Raw genomic sequence first — 17,690 nt, 5'->3', positions numbered from 1 at the left:
AACTGCTCCTTGCCTTGCTTGGACACATCCAGAGCCACTACAATGGGGAGTGGGGTGCAACAAGTAGGTCACAGTTTGAAATGTCTGTCTGATTGTGATGGCTCTGACACTCATACCTCTCAACCTCAGAGCAAGAAATTTGGACAGAGCCATACACAGAAGTGGGACACAAGCCCAAAAATAGACAATTTTTAAATATTGCTCTTATAAACTTGGAAAGATAATAGACTAGTAGTAGGTCTTGCATTAGTATGAATTTTCTGAAAGGTATGAAATCTGAAACTCAAATGTCTGCCATTATTTTCTAACTTCAATCTTTAATGATTTACTACTAATTTGCCATAAAACCACAATTTTATGAAAAACGGACCAAAAATGTTATGCAAAAATATAGAATTGCCACACAATACAGGTGGGAACCTGTCAAAGAAGGGACACCTTTTTAAAATTAGTACTGTTAACTTGAGCAGCTGACAAAATAAGAACATCTACATGCATTTCTGAAATAAAAGTAATCTATAACTCTGATCATTACAGTTATTTATAATTGTAAACCCTCCACGTTTTCTTCCAAAATTGCCATTTTGCAGAGGGATTATTGGGGGGGAGAGCAACATTTTGAGCCAAAAGTGGGGACTGTTGAGAGGTTTGGATATTCCTAATTCTGTAAAGCGATTTATTTGCACGTACCTCTCAACCTCTTAATGCAGGAAATCTGGACATGGCCAAATATATTGGGGGAACATACAAACAGTACTAAAAATTGCTCTTGTATAAACTTGACAGTTGATAGAATAACAGGTCTTGTTTTAGCATGCATTTTTCTGAAGGTTATGATGTCTGAAACTCAATGTCTGTCATTATTTAGTGACTTAATTCCTAAATGATTTGGCAGAAAACCACAAATTTTATGAGGAACAAACCAAAAATAAGAAGCAAAAATCTGTTCATTCTGCAAAATTCTGGACAGTTGAGAAGTATGGTTCAGCCGGGGCTGCCTGAGTTTGCTGCCATTCCCCCCCTTCACAAAATCATGGTCGAATGGAGCGTCCCCCTGCAGCCATTCCAATGTCCCATTCCTTGGTTATTTCGCCCCATTTGCCATAAACACTGTAATGTGCATACTGCTTTACTTCTGCAATGATATGGATTTCATTTGAAAGTTTTATTTTGTTTTACAGCATAAACCCTAATAAATATCTGCTAAACAAAGCAATGCAGTCTCACAATGAAAATAGACTTGGCATTAAAACTTCTCTGCCCTTGAAACTCATATTCATTGAAACAGCATTGAAATCCACATTCAAAGAAAATACATTTTGCCAAAGGCAGATGAAGATCAATTCCGGGCTGTTTTCAAATCATAGGCCTCTTGAACACAAAACATGCTCCTTGATACACCTTCCTGACTGTATTAAATTATATTCCTTGTTACAATACAGTACAGTTGTTAGAGGGCATTTTAAATTTATTGTTTTCAACATTTTTCCAGTAAACAATGAAACAAAATGCATGCACCAATAATGACAAAACTGCCCAATTCAGAACATTTCCATCATAAAAGTCTACTCAAACTTCTACAGTCCACCAGTATCCGTAAATATGCACGATCTCTGAAGAAGTAAAAGTCATCTTAATTCCACATTAAAGAAATCTGTTAACTAATGAGGTTACTGCTAGCAGACAACTTTATATATAATCATGGTTTCATCTACAAATAAAGTGCCTGTTGCCCTTGAGGAATAAATTGCCTATGTTGCATTAAAAAAATAAGCTAGTAATATCACAATAGGGAATGGATGGCAGACTGATAACAGGTTGATAGTTAAGGTAGCTTCGCCAAAGAGGACTGCAGCATCCATCTCATTTACAACAGAGTACAGTATCAGCAATGCATCTACCTACTGTGGGAGTAGAACCCACCGCCTTCTGCATCAAAAGCAAGTACACTACCTGTTGTGCAATTAACAGTGTAAGAAGACTCAGCATAAGGAGCACTAAACTTTTGTTCCCCAGCAGCTCTCAGCTCCTTGTAAAATCTACTCGATACTCCGCTGCATCTCTGAACTTTGCAGCACAAGATATCTGGAAAAAGCCAAACTTTATTTGGGGGGGGGGGGCAAAAGCTCAAAAACCAGGGACACATTTTAAACATTGCTTGTATAATGTTGGAAAGTTGCTAGAATAAAATGCTGTGTTACCACCATACATTTCTCTGCCGAGTATTGAACCCAGGACCCTGTGCAAAACAGTCAGAGCAACATACCACTATGCCAAATCATCTGCCTTATGTAAGAAAGGAAGACTGAAACTTAAATGGCTACCATTTAGTGAATTCAGTTCTCACCATAGCTGTCAACATCTTAGCACAAAACACCTGAACAAAGCCAATAATGGGGGGAATACAGCCCCCAAACATATTCAGTGAGTTCAGTTATCACCATAGCTCTCAACCTTGGCACAAAAAACCTGGATGAAGCCAATAGTGGGGGGGAGGGGGGGATACAGTCCAAAAAATAGGGACAAATATCTATTGAGGACACCAGGGCAAACCCACACAAACACAGGGAAGACATGCAGACTCCACACAGAAGGCACCCCAGCCAAGAATCAAACCAGACAATATGTAAATGCCAGGCAACAATGCTACCACTGCACCACTGGCAATGTTAAGTAACAAAAATACAGAAACCGCAGATTTTATGAGAAACAGAACAAATATGAGGCAAAAATCTGCAAATGTTTTACAAATGGTGGTGGGTAGGGTATTCAGGCTTTTGTCACTTGGGCTCAAGGTACAGGGTTCAAGCATTATTCTCTACCCACCGCCATGTAGCAACTGGGGCATTTTACACACACACAAGCACACGCCGACACACACACATGCAGACACGCACAATTCTGTCCTCCATAAACACCCTACCTGTGTCTCTCCTCCATAAACACCCTACCTGTGTCTCTCCTCCATAAACACCCTACCTGTGTCTCTCCTCCATAAACACCCTACCTGTGTCTCTCCACCATAAACACCCTACCTGTGTCTCTCCACCATAAACACCCTACCTGCGTCTCTCCTCCATAAACACCCTACCTGCGTCTCTCCTCCATAAACACCCTACCTGCGTCTCTCCTCCATAAACACCCTACCTGCGTCTCTCCTCCATAAACACCCTACCTGCGTCTCTCCTCCATAAACACCCTACCTGCGTCTCTCCTCCATAAACACCCTACCTGCGTCTCTCCTCCATAACGGCCCGTAGTGATCCTGTACTCTGCAGCAGCCCAGCTAAGTCCTCTGTAGCGATCCTGCAGCCCGTGAGGAGGCTGGTGCCTCCGGCTGTTGGATCTCCGCAAGACGTGAGGAGGCTGGAGCCTCCAGCCTGTGGGCGATGCAATCCAGTGACCTTCCGGTCTGTGTGGTCATCACCGCACAGACCTCTGGGCTGGAAGGGCTGAGTTTTTGCCTTCCCTATCAGGACTGCCTAACAGAGCAGTCTGGAGTACAGGAATGAGCACACATGCATGTGTGGATTTCTGGTCTGCCTAACCAGCAGTCGGGAACTAAGCACGAATGTGCGGAGTCCGGAACTACTCGTGAAATTTTTTTAATTTAATTTTTTTTTGTTCTACAGTAGGGGGAATTTATTTTATTCATTTTACAGGTGGTGGGCTGCAGTCCTGTAGCACGAGCCACCCCTGCTTATTTCTGCCGTCTGTTGTCCTTGCCTATGTATGTAATGCATTTCTGTTCTCATGCTGTGTAATGAGCCACAGCCATTACATTTTAGCAATCTGTCCTTGCACTCTACCTTTTGTTGTGCCTTTTAAGTTGCTGCTGTACTTCACATTCAGGCTTCCCTGTCATTTCAAATTTTCTTCTTCAGTCAGTATCTTTGTACAAAGAATGACTGTAGATGTTACAAAATCAATAAAGTTCCTACACAATACCAAACATTTACTTTTTGTATTTATTTATTTCTTTGTGACAAATATTTACATTTAAAGTGCTTGAACTTAATAAATATCTGCTTTGAATGCAAAGTCTTTAAATTTGATTACAAGAACAGCAGTTGTTCCTTTGTTGTGTCTTCTAAACAGTGTGGAAATGAATAGGATTAGAAATTATGCTAATTCTTTTAAACTATCAGTTTAGGTAATGATGGACGACTCTATGTTCTAAAACTGGTGAGTGATCTTTCAGTAGATATTAATATATTTTTAGTGTATAAATTGAATATTTTTCTATCCCGTAATAGGGTGCACATGTGACAATAAATGCTCGGGCTGAGGAGGATGTTGAACCAGACAGCATCATGGAGAAAGTAGCCAAAGCATCCGGTGCCAACTATAACTTCCATAAGGAGTCCAGCAGATTTCAGGACAGTGGCCCTCAAGGACCAGTGGTAAGTGGTCGTGTACTTTGGCGGTGGACTTGGTACTATGTGACTAGGGCAATAATGTAGGGTACATGCACACTTTTTGTTTCTTTTACATTCCTCACACTGACCGCTTCAGGAGCCTGTATTACATCATCTTGGCATGCTTGCAACAGCAGACAAGAAATGCAGGACTGTTTGCCCAACGTTTAATAATGTTTGAGATATTTGATGTCAACAGTATTTCTGACTGTCAGAGGTAATTAAAACACAAGTGACCTTATTAAGCATTGCATTTGCTGTTCTGTCACTTTTATGTTGCAATTTCTCTAACAAGGTAGTTCATCAAGTAAGAGGCTTACCCTAGTCTGCAGATTGTGATGGCATCGCCAGCTGAGGGACATTTAGGAGTGCCATTATTGGCTGCCGATTGCTGAAGAAACATCAAGCATTGCAGGAATTATTGCATTCTAATTCAATGGAAGAGCATTTGGGAGGGATGTCTTGTAATTTTTTGATAGTTTACTTTGCCAGCTCACTGCTTTGTATTACAAAAGCCAGTATTGTTAAAAGACTAACTTTACTTGAAAGAACCACTAAATAGAAACAGTCAAGGGAAAGGAGAAAAGGATACAAGGAATAGAGGGTGTGGGGCAATTAGGCAAACATTCTAGAACCAGGGAGTAGCCATTCTATATTACAGAATATATATCACTGGAACAGCTTTAATGACTTCATTTTACCAGTAAAGAGCACTGTTTACAAAATTCCACGGTCTACCCTACCATCTGTGACCCACATTAATTAATTTTAGGATTTCTGTGAACCAACAAATTAACCAGATCTTATGTAAACTGTTGGCCTTCCAGTATAACCACACCAACCAAATTCAACCACGGTGCTATTTGGGTGTATAATCTTCATAACTTGGTACTTTTGGAATCTGCTTATTTTGTAGGTTCATGTACGTTTGGAATCCATTCCTGTTGTAGATGGATGTATAGGTAGGTAACTAGTTTTTAGCAATTTGTAAACACATTTACATGCAGTTTTTGATGTTTCCTTCAGTAATGGAGCCTGTAAGAGTGGGATCACTTATGGGCTAGAGACCCCAGATGACTTCACCACTTTGGCAATCTCAACTTCCCAGACAAAACTAAACTACAAGCCCTCACAACCACTACCCAGAAGGATACAAGCTGTGAGCACTCTGAAAACATATGCTTTCAGTATCTCGGCACCACTCTTACATCACTCAGGCTAGCATCTCTGATACATTCTAGTTGACTTGTGAAGTTGAAAAAGGCATACCACCTTTTCCAAACAGAAGTGTGTATATTTATTAATTTACATTTGTTTACTGTGTACTGGGTGCATTTAATTTCAACAGAAGCTTATGGAAAAAAAGTTCCATGTAATAATACAAGGCATTTGCTGTATAAAAGCTAATGTGTTGCATATAACTATAAAGGAATTTTACACTAAAACTGAGCAATGTATTCCAGCTTTGACACGAAAATGCAAAATAAGTTCAAGTAAAAGAAAATACCAGTGCATGGTTGCTGTTAAAGGCTAATATAGGTTATTGTACTCAAGAAGTTATGATTAGATATTTAAAGAGTTATAATAATGAAGAGACTGTGGAAGCAGCAAGGACTTGCTAGCTAAGGATGCATGCAGCATTTATTGAAGAAATAGGTTGGTAAGAAAGGGAGAGCACACTATAGCAAGCCATGGAATAAAGTGCTCATTTACAAAATAGGATCTGGGGAGTAACAGAAAGTTGCACAGAAGTCAAAGATATAGCTGGGCATTCTGTGGAGCACAATACGGCAGATGACACTTAAGTCAACATTGTCTGATAAATCATTGTAATTAAATCTCTGAAGCTGTTTGGTGATTTTCATGCATTGAATCAGTATGTCAGGCAATGCAGTTGCATGACCATAGTGCAGAGACCTGGAGAGATGTTTTTGGAGGGGTTTACCAAGTTGTATTAAAGTTTATTCTAAAGCTTAGACAGTATGTAAGCAAACAGTGCTCCAAAATGACTTGAAGTCTTAAACATCTTAATCAGACCTATAAGTTATGATCTTAGGCTGTGTATTGGCAATGAGTGAAAATGGTACCAGTAGAAAGACGGGGAAAGCACGTGACAGAAGGAGCAAGGCGGTGTTCATAATTAAGTGTTTTAAAGCAGTTTCACTGAATGAATATTAGCATTTATAACAGAATCAATAACTATATCAAATCATTAATAAAAACATCCAAAATAATGATAATCTTACACATCAATTGCTTGTCCATTTAGGTCACATTAACTTCAAAATCTTGTTTTAGCATTTAGTTTACATCAGCAACATTGCATTTCATTGTCAACTTAGTCTCAGTAATTGATTTAGCACCATTCCAGTCATACCTTTTCGTGTTACAGAGCCCAAAAACTTTGGTATCCACTTGCCTATATATTTACATAAAGAGCTTTCCTGCCTTACCTTCCCTCCCCTATTGGCTACATCTGTTATGTCAGCAACGTCCTGTATGCTTTGGTGAACAGTGATTTTTCCAATTCTTTACCTCTGCCTTCTTGTGCCTTTTATTAACAAAATTAATAGACGTTTTCTCTTGGTGGCTTGACTTCTGTTTAGATCAGTCCCTAAAAGTAGAAGCGTTTTTGTTAATTGCAATGGCTATGAGAAAAGACAAGTAAGAATCTTTTGAAACTTATTTTTAGATTCCCTTAAATGTTGTCATTCCTAAAACCTATGTTCCCATGTCCCCCTCTGATCCCAGTTGCACTTCAGCAAGTCCCTGGTGTCTGAGGGAATATATGTTAGATTCTTGAAGAGGTATAAGAAATACCGTGTAAGCACTTCCATGTGAATATCCTAACTTCCATGTCAGTATCTTAAATCATCTAGCCTTATTGGCTCATGTTGACAAGAAACATGTGATCCAGTGTTATCTTATTCATCATTCCTAAACTGTGTGTTATCGGATCTGAGGCTGGCTGTATTCAGAATCTTCAGACTTAGAGCTTCACCTCTTCTACCCATAAAGCCCATGCTGTAGCACCCTGTCTTCAGATCTCGTTTGCTACCTTTGTGATCAAATCATGAATGACAATGAATGACCAGCTCTACCTTGATGTTTGGATGTAGAAGTGCAAATTTTTCAAACCTCCTTTTTTTCCTCTACCTTACCAACAGGTGTAGAATAGTAATGTTATCTTTATTAGTGTTAGTGCTGGGCTAGTGTTATTTCTAGCATTAGATTTTTGCTGTGCGGTGTGACTTGGCATTTCCCCTCTTGGTTCCTTAACTTTTTAGGTTTTATTAGTTAAGATTATATGAACTTTTTTTCATTCTAGTGTGTACATTTTTTCTTTGGCTGTTTTTTCATGGTTAATAGATAGTAATGTTTGCTGTATTTTCCTTATTGGGTAAGTAGAGAAGTAGGTAGTCTTTATTGTGTATGTTCTTGTTATTGTGTTTTTGCGGTGCCCTTAGGATGGAGAGCTCTAAGGTCTCTGTCTCTTCAGTACTTCATCTCCTTGGGCACATGGCAGGTTCTGCTTGTCACGTACCTCTTGCAAGATTCCACATGAGAGTTTTGCAGTTCAGTGGTCTTGTGTATCTCATCCTATGGACTTCTTAGTGCTTCTGACAGGTGTTTGTCACAACCACATTCAGTGGTGGTTGGAGTCCCCACTGGTCACAGCAGGATGTCACTTTTTTCTTTCCAATCCCCAGAGCATGATAACTATAGATTCTTCTTTTCTGGGGTTGGGAGTTGGGCATTTCAAGGGGAAGACTATCTAAGGTATCTGATCAAAGTATTAGGCCAATATTCTCATCAGTGTCCTGGAGATGAGGGAGGTCTTCCTAGTGTTGCAGACATTTCAGGGCCCTTCTCCCCAAGGGTATGATTGTCATACAGACCGACAATACGCCAATGGTGGTGTATCTGAATGGGCAAGGAGTAACTTGGTCCTATCACCTGTCAAGAGGACAATGTCTTTTCAACAGTTTTTGGTCACAACACATGTCTTAGGGAGATCCAGAATCCTGGTGGACAGCTTGAGCAGGAACATTCTTCTGTCTCGTGTGTGGTCCCGGAATCCTGCATCAGTCAAACTTAACCATGCCTCCCTCCGTGCCCCCTCCAAATTATTTCTTTAATGAATGCTCACGACTGGCCTTGGTGGTATGGCTGCTAAACCTGCTCTGGAGGATCCATTTCTGTGGTCCTCTCTTCCTTGAACTTTTCCTCCATTCCGATTATACTTAGTAGTAGCTCAGGGCTTATCTACATAGGTCAAACCCAATCCAAGGAAAGGGTGCTACACTAGGGGCTGTGGGTAGAGGAGGTCAAGCACTACATCTGAGGATACTGAATATGGCTGGCCTCAGATCCGATAACTCGCAGATTGGGATGGATGGGCACAGATAGCATAGATCTGTCATTATGGAAAGTGCATAACTTTTGATCTGATTATCCAAGTCATCGCTCATCACTGTAGGGTCTAGGATTCGATATCTGATCAGAGTCAGCAACATACTACAGAGCCAAGGCTGTAGCTCTTCCCTCTCCCATGCTGCTCTGCCGCCTTCTGACCCCCCCCCCCAATCTCGTTTGCAGTGTATCCTGGGCAGATGCGATGTTCATCGTGCGTACAGCTGCAGTCATAACAGATGGGGTTCTCCTGCCGTCAGGCGGGTCCTCGGTCGGCCGAATTCCAAAGTCTTGGTCCGGCATCGGTTGTCGTCGCTTCTTCCCTGACGTCAGTGCGACAGGGGGTATAAAAGAACCAGCCGACGCCATTTTCTTCAGTCTTTCTTGCCGCGCGGTGCCCGAAGCAGAAGCAGTTCTCAAGTGCTGGTCGGCCAGCTCCTGAAATTACGAAAATTTTGCAACCGAAGTCTTCTTGAAAGCTAAGTACCCCGTTGGGGAAACTTTTCTTGCCTCAGACCGATGTCAGACAAAGTTAATAATTGTATTTCTTGTGGGAAGCAAATACCGCATAAGGATTTTCATTCCCTCTGCATTTTTTGCTTAGGCCCAGACCACGACGTCTCGGTCTGTCGTTTTTGTGCTACATTCAACAAACGCACCATTTATTTATTTATTTATTTATTTATTTATTGTAGTTGGTTTACCAGGATAGTCCATTGGGCCTTAAAGAACCCGTTTTCAATGGAGTCCTGGGGAGAAAAGCTCCAAAAAAAAAAAACCAAAAGTACATATAATATTCGACAGAGACAGTCTAGGGACAGAACGTTATTAATACAATGTAGGCAGAATAAAGTGAAACTAATCAGATATATAATAGCAGTCATAACAATTAATACATTGAGAGAAAAAAAACATGCTAGCAATAGAACAAATGCAAAAAATTAATACAAATTAGAGAACAAGCATAGTAGCTAAAAGTAGGATGTGATATTAAAGGACATTAAGTAGAGTTAGTTATGTGGGGTGGGAGCAAGAGCATTCCCACTGTGATGCTAGGTGTAAGAAAAGAGACTTCTTGAAGGTAGAGTGGTTAGAGGTGGTGCGGATGTCTGGTGGTAAGGAGTTCCAGAGGCGAGCGAGGCTGAAGGAAAGAAGTTTTTTGCCTGGGGGATGAGTAGGTTTATGCACTTCTAGTAGATTTTGATTATTAGACCTTAGAACTCTGTTAGGTAGGTGCATTTTAAAGGCAGAGGAAAGGGAGGGACAGAGGGAAGGGTTTAGAATAAGCTTATGGGCTAAAGTTAGTTGAGTGTAAGTTAGTTGTTTGGGAAGTTCTAGCCATTTTAGCTTATGGAGGGAGAGACAGTGGTGAGTGGAAGACTTATGGCTGGTGGCGAATTTTGCAATTTTGTTATAGCAGGAGGTAAGCTGTTTTATTAATGAGGACTGAAGATTAGTAAGTAGTGGGGCACCATAGAGAAGGGAGGGGATAAGGAAGGATGTAGAGAGAGTGATTTTAGTGGTGGATGTGAGGTAGGTATTCTGTCTATAAAGCATGCCAAGTTTTTGATGCGTTTTTTTGATGTTTGTTTGTAGGTGGGAGTTAAATTTAAGTTGGTTGTCGATTTGGACCCCAAGTAGTTTGGTCTCTGACACTGTTTTGAGAGGTGTGTTGTTTTGACTAGTAATAAAGAATGAATTTATGTCGGAAGGAGTAACTTTGGAGGGAGTAAATAACATTAGTTTGGTCTTGGTAGCATTGAGAGCTAGATGATTGCTTAGCATCCATTGCTCTGTGGAAGAGAAGGCATCTTGAGTAAGTTTTTGTAGTGTAGTGATAGAAGAGGCAGAGCAGATGATAGTAGAATCATCCGCGTATTGGATGATGCTAGAGAAAGGGATTGATTTGTGGAAGTCGTTGATAAAGATATTGAAGAGAAGAGGACCCAGTATGGAGCCTTGTGGAACTCCGGTGGGGGTACTAAGGAAGGAGGAAGTGGCTTTTTTCCATTTTACAGCTTGATTTCTGTTAGATAGATAACTAGAGAACCAGTTCAAAGAGGAGGAGGATAGGTAGAGTTTGGAGAGTTTAGTTAAGAGCAGGTTGTGTGAGATAGTATCGAAGGCTTTGGAAAGATCAAGGAGTAAGGTGGAAACAATTAGTCCAGAGTCGCGGGCTTTATTAACGATTTCAAGGAAGAAGAGAAGGGCAGTCATGGTGCTATGATTAGGTCGGAAACCGTGCTGTGTGGGAGTTATAAGATTATTGTCTAGGAGGTGGGGAACGAGTTGAAGTTGCACACATTTTTCAAGGATTTTTGAAATGGGGGACAGGATGGCTATGGGGCGGAAATTAGTGACGTTATTATTGTTACCACCTTTGTGTAGTGGTATAATAAAGGCTTGTTTCCAAATTTGGGGAACTATGCATTCTTGTAGGGAACGGTTAATTAAGATGTTAATAGGGTAGGCAAGACTTTCAGCAGCTATACTAAGAAAGTAAGAAGGGTCAGGAGCATTGGTACATGGTTTCAATTTCTGAAGGAGTTTCTTGATAGTAGATGTAGGTATGGGATTTAAAGAGAAGAGAGTGCAGTCTGGGGGGGGGGGGCTTTTTGGGAGGTGTTGATGAGGATAGAATTTGTGTAGAAGAGGGACTGGACGCTCATTAAGCGTCGGGCGGAGTTTGCCCAGCACTATTTTGGCAAAAAATTTAACTACATTATGTCTGATACTCCGACTCCAGTTTTGACTAAAAGACGCAAAGATAAGGGCCGACACAAGAGGCCCGCGGCCTCTACCGACACCACGCCAAAGCCGACTACAGGTGGTTCGGTTCTCAGCGAGGCGCCTACGCAGCCCCTGTCTACCAACGACACTTCATTGGCGGTGTCTACTGTGCCCGAGGTTGCAGGCTCCTCTGCCCACACCCCGACTACAGATACCGAAGCCACTCTAGGTGGTGAAACTCAGAATGTAGACAAGTCTGCCTCCTCTCAAGGTGTCTTCAGGCCTTCCTCTTCTTTTTCCATCAAGGCTTTCACTAAGTCTAAAGCAGCCTTGCATTCTAAGAGACAAGCTACACAGGGCCCTTCTCCAGGCCCCATGCCTAAAAAACAGATGCTTAAAATGGCTGAGGATTTAATTACTCTTATCAGGGGTTCTCAAACCCCCCCCCCCCGGACAAAAGGCCCAGAGTGGAGGAAGAATCCCCCTCCTCGGACCAGGCCTCCATTATTTCAGAGCACTCTGATGAACACGAACATTCATACTCCCCTTTTGAAGATTCTGATGCAGAGGAGTCCATTCCCTCTGTCTCTCCCCCCCCCCCCCCTGAGGATTACTCATTCGGGGAAACCTTGCATACCTTGAGGGAACACTTCCACTAGGAAGGCCAAGAGTACTCAGACTCCAAGAAAAGGCTTGGGGATTTTCTCTTGCTCCCTCAGCACAGGCCTCTGGCTATACCTCCTGTCTTAGACATACTAGATGTGTATTCGGAGGCCTGCCTTAACCCAGACTCTTTACCTCCAGCCCCAGTCAAGCCATGCGGCTGACCCAGAAACCATCTCACAGGGCCCCAAGGGAATTAAGGCCTCCACTGCTAAAAATCCATTACCTTCAGAGAGAGATTCCAGATCTTTAGAAAGGTGGGGGAAAAAGGTATACACCTCGGCCACCTTAACCATGAGGGCATTAAAATGCCAGTTTCATATGTTAAAGTACCAACAGTTTCTGTTATCACAGTTGAGAAGCAAAATGTCACAACCTGAACAACCAGACTTGAAGGAGTTGCAGGATTTGATGCATAGTGCAGAACAAGTGGGTAAACATACCTTGCAATGTGGTTTTGATGCGCTAGAGGCCTCATGTAGAGCTGCTGTTACAGGATCAGTCATACGTAGACATGCCTGGCTCAAGGAGCAAACCTTACCAGATCATGTCAAAGCTAAATTACTAGATGCCCCTCTACAAAAAGATGTATTATTTGGTGTTAAAGCTGAGGAGATATTAAAGAAAATGGAGGAAAAGGCTAAATCAATGCAAACAGAGAAAGATTTTCTACAGGTACAACCTCCGCGTTTCAGTAGGAATTGGCCTTCCAAAAATTGGTCCTTTCCAGCCACGGACAGACCCCAAAGGGGTAGATACAGGCGCCCGAGGGGCAGAGGGCAATCTCAAGGATCGTTTAGAGGCAGACTATGGCAAGCTCCTACACAAAGAGGTGGTGAGGATAGTTCACAGCCATTCAGAAAGCAAACCCAATGACTTCCCCTTTGCATGCCAAGCAAGGCTCAAATGGCAGCACCCTTAGGCGGAAAACTGGCATTATTTTTGAAAAATTGGCATATTGTCACAAAAGACAAATGGATCCTGGACATTATAAACAGAGGCTACAGATTCCATTTTCACACCCTTCCACAAAAGAGAGGCATGCCAAACCTGCCACACAATCAAAGGGCATAGGCACAAAGACAAATTTCAGATCTCATGGACATGAAAGCTATTCAAGAGGTACCTACTCAAGAACAAGGTCAAGGTTTTTATTCCAGACTATTCCTGGTACCAAGGAAGGGAAAAGATTGGAGACCTATTTTGGACCTATCCATCCTAAACACATTTTTACTCGTGCCAAAATTCAAGATGCTCACATTACAGCAGCTTCTTCCCATGCTGGGCAAGGAGTCTTGGCTGGTAACATTGGACCTCAAGGAGGCATACCTGCATGTCCCAATCAGACAAAATTGCAGAAGATACCTCAGATTTCTTGCAGGTTCAACCCATTATTAATTTTCTGCATTGCCCTTTGGCTTATCTACTGCACCCAGAGTATTCACGAAATGCCTGGCATCAGTAATTGCTTACTGCAGACTTCAAGGGATACAAATATACCCATATTTGGACGACTGCCTGATCCAAGCGGACAGCAAGCACATACTTCTGAAACATCTGGCTTTTGTAATAATGTTGTTGAATTCTCTGGGGTACACAGTCAAAAAGAAATCAAGGCTAATACCCTCACAAAAAATTATTTTCCTGGGTGCCAACTTGGACACAAACACCCAGATGGCCTACCTCACGCCAGAGAAACAGGGGCAACTAACTCAATACTTCAGAAAACTAGCAAATTTCACCAGGCTGACTGCAAGGAAAATCCTGCAGGCTCTGGGATTCATGGCATCTTGCATCCTACTAATCCCATGTGCAAAGCTGTATATGAGGAAATTTCAATGGTACCTGAAAAACCTATGATCTCAACACAGCCACAGTTTGGAAACAATAATACCAATAATTCCATGTCTTCAAAAGGAATTTCTGTGGTGGGCTCAAGCATGCCAAAGAAACACAGGTCTCTCATTCTGCAAGCCTCAAGCAAATCAAGTCATCACAATAGACGCCTCGGACTACGCCTGGGGGGCGCACATGACAGATCGGTGCATTCAGGGCAAATGGTCCCAAAAAAAAAAGCACCTACACATCAATCAAAAGGAAATGCTAGCAGTAATAAATGCTATTATAGCTTTCAAAGACCTTCTGCATCCAGGCCAACTATTGATAATGACAGACAACACCACAGTAATGTGGTACATAAACAAACAGGGAGGAACCCATTCATACCCCCATGCAGGCTGGCCATGTCACTTTGGAACATGGCTCTGGAATTACAAATCGAACTTCAAGCACAGTACTTGCCAGGCAAGGAAAACACGCTGGCAGACAACCTAAGCAGAAATATGACAGACCCACACGAATGGAAGTTGCACCCTCAAGTTTTTACAGAAATAATTCAAGCATGGGGAAGGCTAGGCGTAGATCTCTCTGCCTCCCACAAAAATCACCAATTGACAAAATTCTGCTCAAGGACTTTTCATCCACAGGCCTGGAGAGTGGACCCTCTCTCTTCCAGTTGGACAACAATGACAGTTTATGCCTTTCCACCTCTTCCTCTGCTGCCCAAAGTTCTATTAAAAACCAAAGCAGACAGACCAAATATGATTCTCATTGCTCCAAACTGGCCAAGACAGCACTGGTACCCACTCCTGAGGAGCCTGACGCATTCCCCACCATGGACCCTACCTCTAATGCCTCTTCTTCTGACTCGGCACAGCTTCAAAACTCTTCACAGTCAGCTGAAAACACTCAATCTGGCCGCATGGAAGATTCCTTAACTTCACAACAGACCCTACTCTCCAAGGAGGTGCAGGATGTCATTTTGGAGGCCAGAAGGCCTTCTACTAGAAAAGCTTACTCTGCAAAATGGAAGTGATTTTGTGCCTGGAATGAGGAAAAAGGGCCAGAATCCTGGAATACTGAATTTACCTCAAATACTACAGTATCTAGCTGAGCTGCTAAGCAGTGGACTTTCATTCTCCTCCATCAAAATCCATGCCTCAGCCATTTCTGCAGAATACAACACTTTTCCTCCTTTATTCTCTCATCCCCTCTTAAGACAGTTCCTCAGAGGGGCTAAGAATATAAAACCCCCAAGGAAACAACCAATACCTGCTTGGGACCTCAATTTCATTCTAGAAAAGCTGACCTTGCCTCCCTTTGAGCCAGCTGCCTCAACAGATTTGCAATATTTGTCCTGGAAAACAGCCTTCCTTCTGGCTATCACCTTAGCTCGCAGGGTATCGGAACTACAAGCCCTCATGTCTGTGCAGCCTTTCATCATTTTCCATCAGGACAGAGTTTCCTTACGAACCAATCCGTCCTTTATGCCAAAGGTGGTATCCAGGGTAGCTTTGAATCAGGCTATTCACTTACCTACCTTTTACCCTAATCCTCAAAACAAAGGGGAGAGACTACTACATTCCTTGGACATTCACAGACAGCTACGTTATTATTTGGACAGAACAAAGCCTTTCAGAAAATCAGAATAACTCTGTGTCCTATGCTATAGGAGCTCAAGGGAAGCCTATTTCCAAACAGACAATCTCAAAATGGATAGCCCACTGCATACGCTTTTGTTACTCTTTTCATGGTAAAACTGTGCCTGCAGGTATCAGATCTCACTCCACAAGGGCCACAGCTACCTCTGCAGCTTTTCTCAGAGGAGTTCCTACCAAAGATATTTTGGAAGCAGCCACTTGGAGTTCTGTGCATACCTTCTCCAAGCACTACCACCTGCCATTATACTCCAGAACTAGAGCAGGCTTTGCCACTGCAGTCTTGCAGGGCATCCTGGCTCCTTCTAGTTCCACCTAGTGCCTACCACCCCTTTTTTAGCTTTGGGATTCTACCCATCTGTTATGACTGCAGCTGTATGCACGATGAACATAGTACAGTTTTGTACCTACCATAAATGTAGATGTTCGAGTGCTAATACAGTGGAGTCCAGGTTTCCCTCCCTCCTTCCCCTCTTTGGACAGGCCTATTGGCTAACACCTCCTTATACAAATTGATTGGGGTATTCATTTATGGTGTATTTGCTTGCAACTACTGTTTTTTGATTATATTGCACTGCATTATTACATTTATGTATTGCCTTCCTTCTGGGGGCACCTGACATCTGGGGCAAGAAAAACTGAAGAATATGGCGTTGGCTGGTTCTTTTATACCCCTGTCGCACTGATGTCAGGGAAGAAGCGACGACAACCGACGCCGGACCTAGACTTTGGAATTCGGCCGACCGAGGACCCGCCTGACGGTAGGAGAACCCCATCTGTTATGACTGCAGCTGTATTAGCACTCTAACATCTACATTTATGGTAGGTACAAAACTGTACTTTTCCATGGCTCTAGCTCATTAAGTGCTTATTTCTTTTATTTCTTACTTCAGGTAGTTTTCTAGTGTGGAGTCCCTCACTGAGGATATGGACCTTGGTGAAGGAGACGGGTCCTCAAGACAAAGAATACCCTCGCAAGTACAGCAAGTGCACAGGCCCAACACACTTTCAGCAAAATCAAAAATCAAGGCCAGCACTAAAAAGTGGTAATTGTAACTTCTTTTATTGAAGCATGAATGCCAAAAGGGGTAGGGAAAAGAACCCTATAAACCCACAATAAATTCAACCAGACCGGTTTCAGCTGAAATAGCCTTCCTCGGTGTAAAGCATCACCATATCACATCCACATATTTGTACATTTTCAGTTAGACAGAGTTGGTTATTGGTTACTCATAAATGGTCATTTAACCCAGGCTGAAAAAGCCCACATAATTTGATAATCCGTTTCCTTTCTTTAGCATTAAGGACAGCACGCCACACAGATTTATTCACCTTATCTCCAAATATTTGGTCAATAACAGTAAATCTGTATGAAGCATTTCCATGTGTAAGTGTGTGTTTAAATAATGCATTTGATTGTCTTATTCCTGATATCACTCTGATGTTCCCCAATCCTGATATCACTCAGATGTTCCCCAATCTGTAACCGTAGGGGTCTGGATGTTTGGGCATTGTAAAAAGCAGAACACGTACACATGGCTAAATATATAACCCATTCTGACCCACAATTGGCAAAAAATTGTCATAGAGCAATGCAGTATTTTGACTACTAAACTGTTTAGTTTTGTTTACTCTGTTACAATGTGTACAATGCCCACAGGGTATGCAACCACACAGTATCTCACCTGTAATGGTATGTTGTATTATGGAACCCCCCGATGGTACTTATGACTAAAATACGAACCCAGTGTTCTCCCTCTCCAAAAGGAAAAAAAACATCTCCTTCCTAGAATCTCAGATAATCTCTGATCTGATAACAGAATGTTCCAATGCCTGTTAATATCTTTAAAAAAAAAAAAAAAAGCCCCAGTATTCCGTCCATATGTAGTGACCAACCTCAAATCTAATGTTTTATCCATTGAATGTTCCTTGTATACTAGTAGGTCCTTCCTATCCTGACTGGAGGTCC

The 17,690-nt window shown here is 42.1% G+C and overlaps 1 protein-coding gene across 2 annotated transcripts in view; it reads left to right on the top strand.

Moving 5' to 3' along the window:
* Nucleotides 1-17,690, top strand: part of DBNL (drebrin like) — a 902,612-nt gene that overhangs the window by 459,141 nt on the left and 425,781 nt on the right. For both annotated transcript variants that reach the window (XM_044084396.1, XM_044084395.1), the window contains exon 5: nucleotides 4,257-4,403. In XM_044084396.1, the coding sequence (XP_043940331.1) occupies nucleotides 4,257-4,403 (147 nt within the window). The remainder of the gene's footprint in view (nucleotides 1-4,256; nucleotides 4,404-17,690) is intronic.

Source organism: Protopterus annectens, chromosome 9.part0 (genome assembly GCF_019279795.1).
Source record: "Protopterus annectens isolate FY-2018-M chromosome 9.part0, PAN1.0, whole genome shotgun sequence".
Classification (NCBI taxonomy): domain Eukaryota; kingdom Metazoa; phylum Chordata; order Ceratodontiformes; family Protopteridae; genus Protopterus; species Protopterus annectens.
Note: the sequence above shows the minus strand (reverse complement) of the source record. Positions and strands in the feature narration are given on the sequence as shown.